Source organism: Crocodylus porosus, unplaced genomic scaffold, assembly GCF_001723895.1.
Source record: "Crocodylus porosus isolate Cpor-Errol unplaced genomic scaffold, CroPor_comp1, whole genome shotgun sequence".
In the NCBI taxonomy this organism is placed as follows: domain Eukaryota; kingdom Metazoa; phylum Chordata; order Crocodylia; family Crocodylidae; genus Crocodylus; species Crocodylus porosus.
The window spans coordinates 68,055,342-68,071,833 of NW_017728943.1; the positions used below are offsets into that span (position 1 = coordinate 68,055,342).

At 40.1% G+C, this 16,492-nt stretch overlaps 1 protein-coding gene across 1 annotated transcript in view; it reads left to right on the forward strand.

Moving 5' to 3' along the window:
* The window catches only part of HLX (H2.0 like homeobox), a gene marked incomplete at its 5' end in the record, with an annotated part of 41,623 nt that extends 31,711 nt beyond the window's left edge, over positions 1-9,912 (forward strand). Inside the window, one exon of the mRNA XM_019548578.1 lies at positions 9,671-9,912. Within this exon, the coding sequence (XP_019404123.1) occupies positions 9,671-9,912 (242 nt within the window). The remainder of the gene's footprint in view (positions 1-9,670) is intronic.
* Between the last annotated feature and the right edge of the window lie 6,580 nt (positions 9,913-16,492).

Here is a 16,492-nt window from a genome sequence, read left to right on the forward strand (position 1 = left end):
CCCTCCACTCATCTCCCCACAGCTATCCACCCCCAACATATCCCATATACCCACACTCTCCCCCACACCCACAAACCTATACCCACCCACCCGCAATATACAAGAGTAAGACTTCATTTTAAACTATTGTGCAGTCACCTCTATGTACACTACAGAAATGCATGTAAATCAGGATAAAAATATTTTTTGAAATGAAATTAATGAAGGTTGCAGTAGACATTTGATTTTTGGACTATAATTTGGTATTTTTCTGGTTCCAAGATGGCAAACCCCTTTGCTGAAAGGAGTACTTCTGAGAGGGCAAGGGAGGGACTTCTGGTGGCAAAGGTCAGGGGTTAGGGGGCAGAGATTCTGGTCTCAAGATGGCGACCAAGGGGGTGGGGCACCTACGTGGCCCTCCATTGCTTGCCAAAACTCTGTAAGTGGCCCTCCACCTGAAATAATTGCCTGCCCCTGGTTTAAGTCTAGGCTGAATATTGTAACCCACTGGCTCAGATTCACTTAACAGGGCTCTGAGGTGCATAAGTTTATTTTTCTGTTAGTCTGCTCCTTGCACTTGGAGGATTTATCTGATTCGATGTCAAGTCACCTATCTGGCCACTATTTTTTTCATCTCAGGCTATCATGGGCTGTCGAACAGTGCCCCTATTGTACTTACACGCGTGTCATTAAATCTTATGAGATAGTTTGGAAGTCAACTTATGTTGCCATTTTGAGTAGGTTTTAGTGAGTGCTGATATATATAGGGAATCAGATATGAGCAGAGGGACCCATCTGAGCCCACACAAGAACCTGTATATTCAACAGCTGGCATTAATGTGCCTCTACATGCAATAAGATACATGTATCCATCTTTGCCAAATAGACCTTCACCTTTTTATATTTTTTATAAAGAAAGGAGAGAAAGATTAAGAAAAGGAGGAGGAAAACAAGGCTCCAAGGCAGAAACTGTGTAGGTCTGGCTGGAATTGGGTGAATGACTTGTATAAAGGATAGTTTTGCTTCCTAAAAAAATACGCAGAGAGCCTAAGCCAAGTATTTGCTCCCTTTTCCTCTGCTCTGGCTTCCAAGTTACTTTCTGGCCTGTTGATTCTCCATTATGGTGACTGATGCTTTCCTGGGCCATGATTTTATTAGGCATTTCTGGAACAGTTCAATACTGATCTTAGTGTCTATTGCCATATTTTATGAGCTATTTAATTCATTAAAACATAGCCTCACAGAATAAAACTACTCTTGTTCTAGGATTACACATGCAAAAGAGATAAAAGTTTGGTGCAACAGGAACAGGAAAAAAGTGGTGAGACTGAGTCTTTTCAAAGGGGAGCTGAATCTACCAGTGCAAATTGATCTTTCTTTTTTATTCAGCATATCAAGAGCATATCCTGTCTTATCCCTTACAAATATGTTTTGGCATCAGTAATGGAGAAAGTAAAGGCAGCAATATCTGGATTGGTTCACTTATAATTTCAGTGAATTTTATCATGTCATCAGATTTAAAATAAAAGGCTTATCATGGATAACTGACCGGGGCAATGATTTAGTATTTTATACCCTACAAGTCCATTTTACTTAAAATACAGAGATCATGACAACAATGACAATTACAATGATGATAATATTAGTAATAATTTTTAGAAAAACTCATAAAAAGTGGCAGTTTATAAGTGGTTTCTCAAAGGATGACTGAAAAGAGAAACTGAGAGTTCAAATATGGTTGCAGAAGAACAGGTTAGCCTCACAATATACATTCAAGCAAAGCTGTCATTGGCAAACCCTTAATATGAGGATGACAGTTTTCTAGTAAATAGGAAATCATTGGTGAGTCCACAGATGACTGAGGATGGGCAATATGAGATCCACATGTTCATCTGCAGGCATGGCAAATAGTTCCAGGAGAATGGAGTAGGTCCTGGTGATATTGAGCCACAGCTCTTTCCCTTTTACAATGATCATGATATTGGGACCCAAACCAAACTTCTCTTTTACCAAGCTGTTGTCACCTCTCTCCTATCATATCATATGGGTATGGCATTTGGACAATATTTTGGAAACATCTGCAAGCTCTGAAACATTACCATTAGCAATGTCTTTGGAAAATCCTCTATCCCAAATGAAAAGACAGAAGAATGAATGCCAGCCTTTTAGCTCAAGCACCACCAGCACCGAAGCCATGTTTATATGGCACCAAGGGCATGTCAGTAAGGATGCCTCACAACTGACTCTTAAAATAGGATCTGTACTGAAGCAAAGACATGTGGGAGGAAAAAAAAATCATTCTAGAATGAAGGTGTGTGGCCAGGTCCAGGGACTGTTACCCTTGTAAGTGGAGGTACCAAGCTGGCTGGAAATTAATTTAAAGTGTGGCAAGACAAAGCTGAAAGGATGGTGCACTGGGAGCTCTGCAAGAAATATGGGCCACAAGTAGAACTGACATGTTGCAGAATAACAGCATAAAACTATTGTAGGATTTTCCATTTGCTATTGTTCATGAAATATGATAGAAGACAAGATAAGATGGTTACTAACAAGAAAAAAAAAGAGAAGTAATTTCGTTATAGACTTTTCTGATTGGTGAAAATATCCAATTGAAAATGCAAGAAAAGATTGACAAAAGTGATCAACTACAGGAAAATCTAAAGAAAATTGGGGGCATGAAATGAAGAAGCATAATAGCAGTTCTTTGTGGTGCACTGGGAGTATTGATTTGGGGGTTATCACAATTGCACTGCGTACATTGCAAATTGGCTCTTTGTAAGACCACTAGCCCTTCAGAAAACAACAATAGGCACATCTAAAACACTGAGGAAGCGATCACATTCTAAGTTCACTCGTCTATTTTTAATCTGCATTAGTATTCTTTTCAAAATCCCAGACCTATAATGATGGTGGTGGTGGTGGTGGAGGAGAACATTTGAATGATTAATTCAAAACATTTCCTTATTGAGGTTGAATAAAATATATCAGAATGAGAACAGGTCTATTTAACCTCAGTCTCAGCTGTCATCTCACTTAAGATTAAGTTCCTCTTCTAACCACAGGAGTCCTCCTCTTTCTCCCTGGAAATGTGAAAGTTTGCTATTCATCACATGTTCATGAACCTCTTCTTGCAAACCAAAGGTGAACTATAGTATAGCTTTAACTAATGATCTTCCACTTTTTGATATATATGGGTACACAAATGACTCCACATTCAGCCAACAATCACAGAATTTTTACCTCATTATATTTTATATACATTACTCATTTATGGTACTTTAATTTTAAACCTGTCTCTTCGCTCAATGAACAGAAAGTTTATGGAGTTTTCATTTACCAACCTGACAACTTTTTATCCTGAAATAAGTGCACCTATTAATAAATCATAAAAGTTAATGTGTCAAAGCATGTGAAGTTTTAAACTACTCATTCTTAATAATAGTTGCTTCAGATATGCCCTACCTAAATGTGCTAAACACCACAATACAGATTCTTTATTACAATACTAGCTGATACTATACGGGAAGGTAACAAATTGAATGCATAAACTACAACAGAGGTTGGCTGAATAAGACAGTTATTGTGTTTAGTTTTGCTGAGAATGTTACTCTGACTAGCTAGACTATAGTTGGTCTTAGAAGTAAAAAAGTGAAGAGCAAATGTATATGTTTCTAGGATATATGTGTACCCTTTGTGTGTACATGCAAGATAGATGGGATTCCATCTAGTATCTTTTTCTGAAAACTATTCCACACATTCACTTATATTCTTTATAAAGGTAGCTTGACTTTCAATACCCATGGTTTTTGGGGCGTCAACTCAGGGAACTGGTGCTAGCATATTGAGCCTGTTGTTTCTAATGAGGTGGTGATAAAAAAATATATCTGATTGGATTTGGTACTATATGTAAATTGACTTAATGGTTTTACACACATCTTTGTCAATCATTCAGTTTATTCAAGGTGAATTAATAGCAGGAAACAATCTATTAGCATTCAATCATATACAAGTGAAAATTTTTTTTGTGTCCTGCTTACAAATCAAGAATTTTTGCTTTCTGAGAACTGCCAAGCACTTGAGCTTTGCTAGTATAGATCCTTTTGAACAATCATTCTGAACTTGAATGTTTCACTGTTGTTTGATATGAATTTTGACTTGCATGTTCATTTGTTAAATTTGCAGTTTATATTGTGCTGGCTAGTAACATGAGTCATCCATTCAGGGATCAGGAACAATGCAGTGGGATTTATGTCACTAACCTGTTAATTATACATTTTCACAGTAGACTCCCTTGCCAGCATTCTGCCAGCCAAGAAGTCCTTGTGGAAATTTGCAAGTTCTTTTGCATGATGAATGCAGTTAGGAATTTCACCTTCTGTTCACAAAGAGAAAACAAAGTAAAGTGAAATACTCTGAATAAATTGTTCTGGGGAAAACAGTTGCTCAGCTCCTTGGCTTTGCTTCCTTTAAGGAAATTCACACTGCTGTAACTACACTAAAATAATCACAGTAGCCAGCCTGGGGGCATAACCCCATGGTAGACTTGCTACTCTGGCTTAAAGCAGTGCTTAAACTGCTGCAGTTTATTTCAGCATGTTACTACAACAATGTAGTTGCACAACTGTGAACTTCCTTAATGGAGATGGCCTACCACACACAAAGCAACACACAAATCCACAAACACTCTGAGATGCAGAAAAAAAAAATCACTTGGCTTTCTCTCATTGAATTCAGTGAAGAATTCCTGCCAAATTATAATCCTTGAAGGCAACTCAGATTTGGGGCTTATATTGCTTGACAGTCTTCCTTTAATCTGTAGCGTGCTGTGTTTTCAACAAGAAGTATTATCCTATTTTTCAAAGGTCAAATAAATCACCTTTAAGCTCATGAAAAGGTAAACACAGTGATGCCTGTGTAACTTTTCTGATTTTATGAGATATTCTGGCAATAGGAATACAAAGGACTGCCATAAATTCTACTGCTACACAAAGCATCTAATTCCTAGGGGGGGGTTTCCACTACCATTCAGTGCAATTTCCCCTGAAACTATTATTAGGAAATATTAAATCAAGTGGAAGTGTAAACCCCAGTAGGTAACATACTTTTACAAGACAGCATTTCCCAGTAGCAGCTTTGGCAAAGGTAACCATGTTTAGGGAGGGGAAAAAAAAGAAATAACGATCTGGAGACATCTTCAGCAATGCTAGCTTGTGCTGTTTTGACACTACATAAACAAAATGATTGGTACAGATGAAAAATTATTCAGTAGGATTACAGCCCATGCTTTACTATCAGCCGTTTTCAGCTTTTCTAGGCTCATCGTTTAAAGTTTCTAAAAGGTCATTGGAGCCCCCTTTCAGCACATTCTTAAGTTATATACATAAAAAAAGGAACTCATTGTAAATACATGTCATTCTATAAATGACTAAACCGTACAAGGATATAAATGTCTTTTAAAGACCTTTTCAGCAAAGTGCTTAAATGATAGGCTATTATTTCTGAGTCCATGCTATAATGAGACCCTGCTGTGTGTAAACAGAGAAGCCTTTAAAACAGCAATTATAGCAACAGCTCATGAAGCAACGTGGAAATATTTTACAATCAAGAGCAGTTAATAAAGAAAAATGGAGCTTTATTGTAGCTGGAGCAATGGTATCCTATGGCATGCCCTTTCTCACCTAAGTATATTCCACTGATCTTTGGGTGTTACTTGGGAATGATTATTTTTACTGATGACTGACCTGCAGAAGGTTTGGCATTCAGCTCGTGTTTGGATGAATGTTTATTTTAAGACTTCTCTGTAACATTAGGGTGAAAATCCTTCAAGGAGTGGGGTGGGTGCCTTCATATCAAGCATATCTACTTAAGGGCTTGATCAGTGAAGACAAGGGAAATCTTTCCATTGACTTGTAATGGGCATTGAATAAAGGCCAGAATCACAAGAAGAAATAGGAAACCAGGCACCCAGGATACTTTGCTTTCTGGTCCCAGCTACACATTAGAAGCTTGCAAAACAAGGAAGAAAATAAATACATGAACGAAATGTGCATCTGACCTTTCAAGTGTGTAACCAAAGTTTAGTCTCAGTTTGTCAAGTGTTCCCACGTAAGGGGAACAACAAAGTGGTGAGCCAGGCTCCTTGAGTACAAAGGCCATTTCCAGTTAGGGACTCCTGGGTCTCCAGTCACCCTATAGACCAACAGTTCTCAACCTTTATAGACTCAAAGCCCCTGTAAACAGATCATTCACCCAGGTTTCTTATCAAGGCCAGTCAGCTCTGAGTTCAGGCTTCCAGAAAGTTTATTTTTACACGGACAAGCTTGTTGCCCCAGCAAGCAAAGCAAACAATAAAATAAGCAAGTATGAAAATACGAAAAAAACAAACTCTGTAGTTTTCAGATTTAGAGAGGGGCAACCCAGGCTCCCTTCTCCTCCTTCCCCAGCTCCCCCTGCATCTCCCTCTTAGCTCTCTGCTCCTGGAGCTCTTAATTCACTCTGTAGAACCACCCTCATTTATTAGTTACCACTTATCAGTTGCAACAGTCTTCTAGCCAGGCAGACTCTTAACTGCTGACTACCTGCTGCTGGGTCTCAGGCTGATTACCTCCTTGCAGCCCCCTTCCATAACTTCTCTGAATATAGCAGCACCCATTTCAAAAATGCTCTTCACCCATTTTTTGACTATAGGAAAAAAAATAGAGCAATCCTTCTGTTGCAAAGAACTCAAAAAGACCATGACAGCCCAGAATGTTTTTGATATGGATTCCTGTTTGAAATCTCTGGGTTTATCTCATGAATGTTGTGTAGGTGTTTGCACATCTAGCAGTGCAGCTATTGTGTGGCACCCAACAGCGCTCTTAAAAGGATCTTGCAGCACACCAGGGTTTGTCAACCGTCTGGTTCAGAATCGCTGCTACTGACTGTATGTGTGAGTGGGGCAGGTCTGTGGACCCACCTCTCCCCTTACTCTGCTCTCTTTGAGGGATGTAGCTGTGGGTATGCCCTCTGTGAGTGCTGGGGAGCTGCAGGAAGTGGCATCCTGACTCTTGCAAGCATGAGTGACTGGTGCCTTCCGAATCTGGGGGTGCACCTGCAGAAGCCATCAACCCTGTCAGAGGGGTATCAACCCTACCACCAGCATCAGAATTGGCCATTGGGGGTGCACTGGCCTTGTGGGGGGGGGGGGGTCCATGCACCCTCTACCAGTCACCTGTGCTTTCAAGCAAAGCTCTTTTCCCAACATTGGGGCTGGGGCTTGACCTAACTATCATTACAGTCAAAGGGAATCTTTCCCACTGGGAAGGTGCCTGGGGACTCTGGTTTTGGCAACAGAGTGAAGGCCAAAATAGAGTCTTAAATCTTGAAAGGGGAAAGCCTGCTTGTAAGGGTGGTAGGAGGGTTCTTACATTATTTCTGAACTGGCTTTCCTACTATTAATCCTTTTTAGGATTCTTTTAAATTAATTAACGTTTTTTTTGTAAAATACCCAAGAAATCAGGAGAGGCTGCTTTTATTTTAAATCGTTCCCTTCTTCACTTACGGTAAGCAATCTGAGCCTGGCATTTGTCCAAAACAGAGCAGAGACCACCACGTAGTCTCATCAGCAGACCACTAATTGTGGTCATTTATTATAGTCACTTATCTGATAGTAGCTTCTTTATCTGTGATAGTTTTACAGGGATAAAATCCACCAGGCCTTCGCACCAGTATATAAACATGTTACCTTGTGGCAGAGTGTCTGTTACTTACTGTCAACACTTGCTGGCAAAAATGCCTATCTCCAGCTTATATGAAGTAATGACTAGTTTAATATGCTCCAGTGAAAGCCACAGGATAAACAAGGCATCATGAGTGTTTGTCTTGTTGGGCCTCTTAAATAAAGGTGACTGAGAAGTACAAACAACTCTAGATTGGAGCTTATCATTGAGACGATGGCCAAACTAAAGTTTAAGGCAACTTCCCAAGCTAGTGAGAGCTTAATGTGCTGTTATTAATTATTATTATTACTGTTTTGTTATTGTTTTTATTCTTGTGAGAAAACACGAACCAGGAGCTGGAGTTACTGGGCAATAATTTCCCTCAGGCTGTGCCCAAATGCTAACCTCTACCACCTTGTCATTCCAGTCCTGTTCTTGGCATACGCTTCCTCTGGGTGCAAATATGCTCTAGCACATAGGATACTGTGAGGAGGAAACCGGCTTTTTATTGTTGTCTGTTGCTTGCTTACTTTCTTGTTTTAGGCCCATTTGCTCACACAGAATAGCATTTATTGCCATGAATAATCCCATCAAACCTGTAATTTCTCTGGGATCTTAAAAGGGCTCCTTATGTGAGGAAATTCTAGTCATTATGAGAAAGCAATGAAGAATCAGGCCCTGTATATTTTCAGTACATATTCTGAGGCTCTTGTGAAATCACTACAGAGATGAAATGAAAATCCCTACAGGGAAGCTGATTATTGTTATGTTCCTATTGCTGTTAACTAGACCAAATTAATTTTTCATATGTGATCCTCACAGGCAAATTCACATGGGGATCTCCAGAAGTGAAACTCTGGGCTAAATTATAAATCTGGGTGCCCAAATTCAGAGATTTCTATGCCTAGTAGGACGCTTATTCAAGAAATCATCCCTGTTAAGGAAGGCATTTTATTCCATTCTACCCAGTATTTCAGCTTGAATCGGGAAGTGAAGGACACCTTCACCCAACAGTATGAAAGGTTAGCACACTTTTCCTGGAAGTGGGAAATGTGGGTTGAATCTCTTGAAGCTGAGAAGGGCCTATAGACCAGGTTGCCAACTTCTAGGGTGCCAATGGCTTCTCTATCCATTACATAATTATGCGAAAGATGGGCCCCACCATTACTAGCTGTGATTGTCTACTAATTGTCATTATGATAAGTAAATTCTTCCATTGGTTGAAATGTTGGGGGTCTTATTTAGGTGTCATGGGGAGAGATTTACAGGTGCCCACAATACACACTTTGTATTCTGCAAAGGCATTTGGAAATCAGACATGAAAATGATTGATTTCAGTGAAGCTATGCTGATTTACACCAGCTGAGGATCTGCCTTCCATGCTGCCAATACAAAACACCACACAAACCATAAAGCTTATAGCCTCACGCCCCTCTCATGCAGAGTTGCCCTTCCTGTACCAGGCCATTGAGATGGCAGCTCCCTTCCTCGATTAGAAAACCTTGTGACATTGAGTCTTCTTTGCAATTTCAACCATTTCCACAGTGAATGGTGCAATCATTCAAAATAAATTACTCTTTGCTGTCAGGTTTCAAAATACTAATTTCTAGCACACTCACAACCAGCTGATTTGCCTGTTGACAGCAGGACTTCAACTGGGATCCACAAGATGGCAGGATATGGAAAAGTCCTTTAACAGATAATATTGTTTTTGAATGGCTTTGGTGTAATACACAAAATGAGTCATGGCCAGCTGGAATATATGGGGCAGTGCTGCCTACCTGACTTTCAGGACTTCCTTCCTCCCCATCTCCAAATAAACAAATGAACAAACAAATGGTTGGGCATGTATGTAACACACAATCAGTACAGTGAAGTGCAGGGCTGTAAGGGGTTATCAGGTCCTGGATAGTAGCAAACAAAAGTCCTTACCATGTAACAGCTCTGTAGTAGTGAGACCAATCAACTGATGTGTTCAGTTTAAATTTTTATAGGCCAAAAATGCATTCCAGATGTTGAACTGGCCAACAAGAGAGTCAATATTGCCAGTGACAATATGACTGAAGCTTACGATGGACTATACATGGAATTAGAACTGGCTCCTCCTGATATGTTCCTTGTTGAGGTGCTGAGGCCAGCTTGCCAGCTTGCTGCATCTCCTGTGTGGATAACTGCACCAATCTGCACAGAAATATCAGCACACAGAAACATCAGCAGCATCATTCAGGAGTTATAAGTTGAGTACCTACTCTGAAAAAATGTCCAGGTTAAAAAATGCATGTGGAGTTTGATTCTACTGTGGTCTAAGGGTCTATTATCAGGTTTGTTTGCTTTAGTAATAAAAAGATAATGGGCCAAATTTCCTGCAACACTCAATGGAGTTACACATCAGCAGGAAATATGGTACCCTTTTTTTCTAACTGCCACCCCTGAAAACTCAACTCAAGATCTGCCGGCCAATCAAAAGTCTGCAGTTTAGAACTACTTGACACTATTGATTCTGATGCATGAGCCAAAAAGGAATCAGCTACTTCTCTCATAGTTGTACAGGCTCTACACTTCTAATAGGGCACAGCTACACAAGACGCTATGTCGTCGTAGTGATGAGCTACAGTGATGTAGCTCATTGCTATGGTGATGTAGCTTTGGTGGGTATTAACTGTGCAGTAGGTTTGGAAATGACCTGTGCGCCATCGGAAATGACATGTGTGTAGTACTGGTGGGTACTGTGAAGTCATTTAGTACCTGCTAAAGCACAGTACTAAATGACCGCGCAGTACTAATTGCACAGTGGGGCACACATGTAGATGTGGCCAGAGAGTAGGAACTAGGGAGAAAGGGCATTGTTCTCAACAAATTAAACAGATATTCAGCATTCATACTGAGGACAGCTGCTCTGTTGAATAAAATGCTGCTTTTTTATAGTCCTGTTTCTGAATGTAACCACATTTAAAAACCACACACTTGAATATCAATATGATATTATATTTAATAAATACATTACAAAAATGATTTATAACAGTGCAATGCAGTTTCCCCAAGCTACCACATACTTTTACTTGCTTTGCTATGAGTTCATAAATTATCAGGTGAGTTCATACAATATCATGTTTCTGTACCGAGCTGTTTTACAAATATTGTTCTGTTGCACCTTTCCTCTGCTATGCACATAGGGAAAAGCTTTAAACATTAAAGATGGAAATAGCAGGAGAACAATGTAGCAGGGTGAGAAATAGTTCTTCTTGAATAAAAAACTGCTATCATTTCAACTTGTCAGTCCATAACCTCCTATTTTCAAAAGCTGATAACATGATCATAAAATTCATCCCCTCAGCTGCATCTTGGGTTGCAGTCCCTTGAATAATAATAATAATTAAATCTGTTCAAGTGATATAAGTGCAAATAAATATTAGACTCTGGCTATGGAAACTATTTTGTGCTCAAAGAATGCTTTGTTTTTTAAAAGAAGCTCTTCAAGGCCAATAATACAACACAGATCTGTCTAACTTCAGAGTGTCCAGGGGCTGCATGCTGAATTGGTCATGGACCCTGTACTGCACACCACATGGGCAAGACCTCTGCCCCATGAACAAAGTGAGCACCCCCCACCCATGTACAACCTACACCTGGTTGGTGCTGGTGCTGTAGTCCAGGCAGCAAGCTTATTGGGCCCCCCCGCTCATGCTTCCCTGCCCCCACCTACCACTGCAGCAGCAGGAGTGATGGGGGAGTGGTGGCTGGGCAGGAACCTATGATCCGCTCATTAACCCACCATGGGTTGGATGCAGCCCACAGACCACCAGTTGGGCAGCCCTGATATAACACATTAATGGTTCACATTACCAAAATATACTTACTGGTATGTAAATACTTTTAATAAAGTCAGACCAAATCCAAATCCAATTTAGTAGCAGGTTCTAAAGCAAAAACAATGGCTTCTTTTTATGTCTGTTCTTGGTGGAACTGATACAGTCCCAACTGTACTGTTACGGAGAAAATATAAAAAAAAATAGATAGTGGAAGGATTGAAGACTTGAGTGACTGTTGAAACCAACCTTGTCCTTTGGATCAGACCCTGCGATTTTAAAGACTAAATTCTTACTCTTGCTGGACCACTTATAGAAATTTACCATTTAAAAACAATTAACAAGGGATAAAATCCTGACCTCTTATGAGTTTTGTCATTGACTTTGGGGAGGGGAGGTAGATTTCACCTATTGGGAACGTGACAAAATTACTAAAATAGCTTTGCATAAATAACTCTGCTGTAAATATCTAGGAAGGAACAGGAAAACCTTCATTTTTTTTACCCGAGAGGCAGCATTTCTTTACAGTTCAGTAAGAAAGATGGGTTTTAGCCACTGTGACATTAGGTGAGTTGCTCCACTCCTCAGTGTTTCAGGTTCTCCTATGAAAAAGGGGCATACTTTTGTTAAACAAACTGAGAGCCTTAGATGAAAAATGCTCCCTAAGTAAAAATAAATAGCCAAAAAATGTCAAGGCTTCTCCTAATTTCCATGAGCTACTTTGGAAACTGGGTTACTGAATTTTCCAATATTTCTTGGCTAAAATAGGGTTGGTAATTATACTAATTCTAGGGCTATACAGATTTCATAGTTATAGCAAAACACTCTTTGCACAGAAACATTGGACCAGGTCCTATTATAACAGGGTAAGGCAGTCACAGAGCTTTAGCATGGGGTCAGAGTTAAAGCTGATATGATGCTTTCAGAAACACAGGCTTAATTTATCTATAAGGAGGATTTCCTGGCTTTCTGATAGTTGTTTTGGGGTCCTAACTTTTGATAGCTACCACGTTCTGGGATAGCTACCACATTCTTTCACTCATGGTTATGGATAATTATCTTTGATCTTAACTCCATTTTAATAACATTTTCTGGTTTGGAAATTACAGTAAGTTAAGAGATCAGTTTATCTCAGAGTATTTTAATACTTTCACTGAAAGTAGGAAATGATGCAAAATCTTTTTTGAGCCTCCAGATATACAGCTGTTGTCAAACTTTTAAGTGACGTTTGGGATAGGCTTATTTTTATCAACTGCCCCAAAGTGTTTTCATTCCATACAATACAGTGGCCCCCATCTTGCAAACACTTACACATGCAAGTTGGCCATTGAGTTCAATAGTGGTCTCATGATTATGAAGTTATGCATGTGATTATGTATTTGTTGGGCCAGGTCCAATGTATAAGAAAAGACTCGTTCTCATCTTAGTTACCACAGTTTTCAGCCACTATTATGTCACTGGCATCAATGGACCTGCAGAATTGTAAAATGTGGATAATACAGTGAAGAATCAGGTCCAGCTCCTGAAGACCATTACAATGTTTCAGCACAATGCAACAGTTGCTGGCCAGAAAACTCAGATTTATAAATCTGCAAGTCTGTTTAATCCATTTATAATAATCCTACTACTCATATACACAAATAGTATTCACTCTCTCCACACCAGCCAGTTTGATAATGTCAACCACATCTTCATTTACTTGTCCTTTGCATGATTATAAGGACCATGTAAGACAAAAGCCAGTAAACATAAGCCACAAGATCACCCTGCATGTAATAGGCTGCACCTTGAAACAATTTTGATGTCTCCATTGAAATCAGCTTAGGTTAAGCCTACATAAATAGTGTCAAAGGAGCACACACCCTGAACTCTCTGGGAGATCATGATAAGCACGCCTGATATTTTGCAGCTGGGTTCATCATCTGTGCATTTCATAATAAAATTTTATGAAGCATCCAGACACCCAGCTGGTTGCATTCACTAGGATAGAGTTTTCTTTCCACTGTGGTATTTTCTTATGTATCTGATGCATTATTTTTCTCTTCCCACCACATTCATCCCCACCAGTCCTTTCTATTCTATGTGACAGATCTTGCTGTTTTAAACTGGTCAGACTTTACAACTGAATCCTAGTTTTGAAAGTGCAAATGTGAAAATGGGTTTTTTCCTAATATCAAGTAAGACACAGTTTGAATAAACCACATCAAAGAAGATTAAACTCCCAAGTGTCAATTAAGGTAAATATAAGATCCCTCCACAATAACTATGCATGCCTTAATCCTGAAAACACTTGCACATGTGATCAACTTTATGCGAGTTACCTTATCCCCTATCTTCCTATTTCTTAGTGTTGAGATTCCTGCTGCGAGTACCAGCATCCTTAAAGTTAAGTATATGAATGTTTGTGGGACCAGGGCTTAATTTTGTATAGTAGATTGCTAGTGAATAAGGAAAATATACCCATTTTAAAGCTAGTGCACAAAAGGGACTCTTCTCTCTTAATTCTTCTCTTACCATAGTTACGTATAGCAGCACTAATGGAACAAGTTATTTCTACATCAATATCATTCATCAAAGGCAGCTCGAGTCTTAAGAGTTCATATTTAATTGCATTTCTTTTTTCTTGCCTTTTCTAAAGATTCCTAGGAAATCTCACTTTAGGGAGATAAGTACCTAAGGAGAATGTTCCATACCTGACTTCAATGAACATGTAGATAACTGGGGAGAGGAAATACCTCAACCAAGGGATTTATTGTGCTATTATCACTCCTTGCCAAGCTACAACATCTTAATCTTTCATGATGACATTATTATGAACCAGCAAAAACAGAGACAATCCTAAGAGGCCTTAGTTCAGCTGTTTGAAGGTCTCACTGAAACCTGCTGATATTTGACCTGATTTGATCTGGACTGTACTAAGGTTCATCAAATCTCAAACCACTGAGATCCAACAAAACATGAGCTAGGTTCCAGATGGTAGAGCACTCCAGAAAATGAGCCACAATCACATAGCCAGCTGTTGCATTGTGAGTTAAGGCCTCTGTGTGAGAGACTGCACCATGCTTCTTAATGAGTGGATTTCTAGGATACAGACTTGTAGGGTGCCAGATGAAAGCTTTGTTCATGGGGATAAGAAACTGGACCAGGTCCTCAGGTAGTAGCTCCATGATAACATCAAAGCAAAACACCTGTGCTTTATAATTCTTCTCGAGATCAGCTGGAGTGGTGGAAAGAGGTAGCAAGTAGCCCTTTTCGGTTTTGGTAAGTGGTGGTGGCCAATCCAAGGGAGGGCAAAACTTAACACACCCTGTCTCTGCCTGCCACCTGAGCCAGCTGGCTTGCTCCAGGTTCATCAGTGAATCTGTTCTGGGAGCATCTCCGACTGCGCTGGAGACTGAGGGCTCTGGACTTGGATGGGTCGGGCATGCTTGGCCCCATCCTCTCCAGGACACCCTGCTACTGTGATACAACCAACTTATTCTCATCACATTCAGCATAATTCTGTTTATAATAGTATCCTTAGTTTCAGTTTATTTCGAGAGGTTGACGAGAAAAATTTAGTCATTGTTAACTTTTTTCTGATTAACCATTGCATACATTGTCATTCCTCTCCTACCGCCTAAACTTCAAGATTCTGATAATGTTCCCATTTTCAGCTCCATTACTGGACCATGGGCTGAGGTCAGTATCAGTTTGGAGAGTCTCATCTTCTTCTGAGGTTAGATGTCAGCTTGGAGTCCAAGATACATTTCAGACAGCTTGCATCATTGTGTAAACAGAGTGATAGCCATATTTAATGATGATAAATCTTAGTTTCACCACAAAACTGTAACACAGCTAAAAGAATGAATAATACAATTTATAGCTAATGAAAATGCAGCCAAAAGACAAACAAACAAGATATAATGGGACAAATGTATTGTGTTTTTTTGCTATGTTTACAAGCACTTCATTGTCCAGGTGCACTTTACTGTCCAGGTTTCATTGTAACTCTCTGTTACAATAAAATTCGGGAATGTGGCGTGTGAATATTTATCCGTGCATGAGAGAATTGCCTCAGACAGTACAATACAGTTATGTCTGGTCATTCCATGCAAGCTGTTCCCCAAACCAAGTCTCAGTCTATACATGTCACTGTGGCAATGTTATTACTGTGCTGGCATTTAGTACTTCCTTTTGGAAGTACTAAAAGATGGTGCAGTAACAGCCCATACTGTGCTGTGTGGTTAGTTTTAGGCACTATGCCACCATTGTGACACACTATAATGAGACAGTGAGTTGCAACAGCAACATAGCTGCAGCATCATGGCTCTTGCCCACGGATGCTACGTCACCGTAGTGCATTGCTACAGCAACGTAGCATCACGTGTAGATGTGCCCAGCGACTCTTATGTCCCTTCTCACTCCTCTGGCAGTGAGAAGTGATTTTAAGTTAAAATGAGACCCTCTCTGAGGCCCTGTTACTTTGTCAGAGCAGTAAGATACTGTCTTAAAACACTGTCCTAAATTATCCACCTGAACTTGATTTGAGAAGATCATCATGAAGAAATTGGGCGACTGTGGCATTGATGCCTACACAGTCAGATGGACTGCAGATTGGCTGAAAGGTTGCACTCAGAGGGTGGTGGTGGATGAGTCATATTCGATCTGGGGAGAAGTGGGCAGCGGAGTCCCCCAGGGCTTGGTTCTTGGGCCCGCGCTGTTCAATTCCTTTATCAGTGATTTGGACGATGGGGTGAAAAGCAACCTGTTTAAATTCGCTGATGATACCAAAATTTGGAGTGAGGTGAGCACACTAGTAGGGAGGGAATGACTGCAGCAAGACCTGGATAGGTTACAGGGGTGGGATAGCAAAAACAGGATGTGCTTCAACACTGACAAGTGCAGGATGCTGCACTTGGACAGTAGTAACCAGCAGCACACTTATAAGATGGGAAACTCCCTTCTTGAGAGCACGGAGGCAGAAAGGGATCTTGGAGTCATTATTGACTCCAAGATGAACCTGGGCCG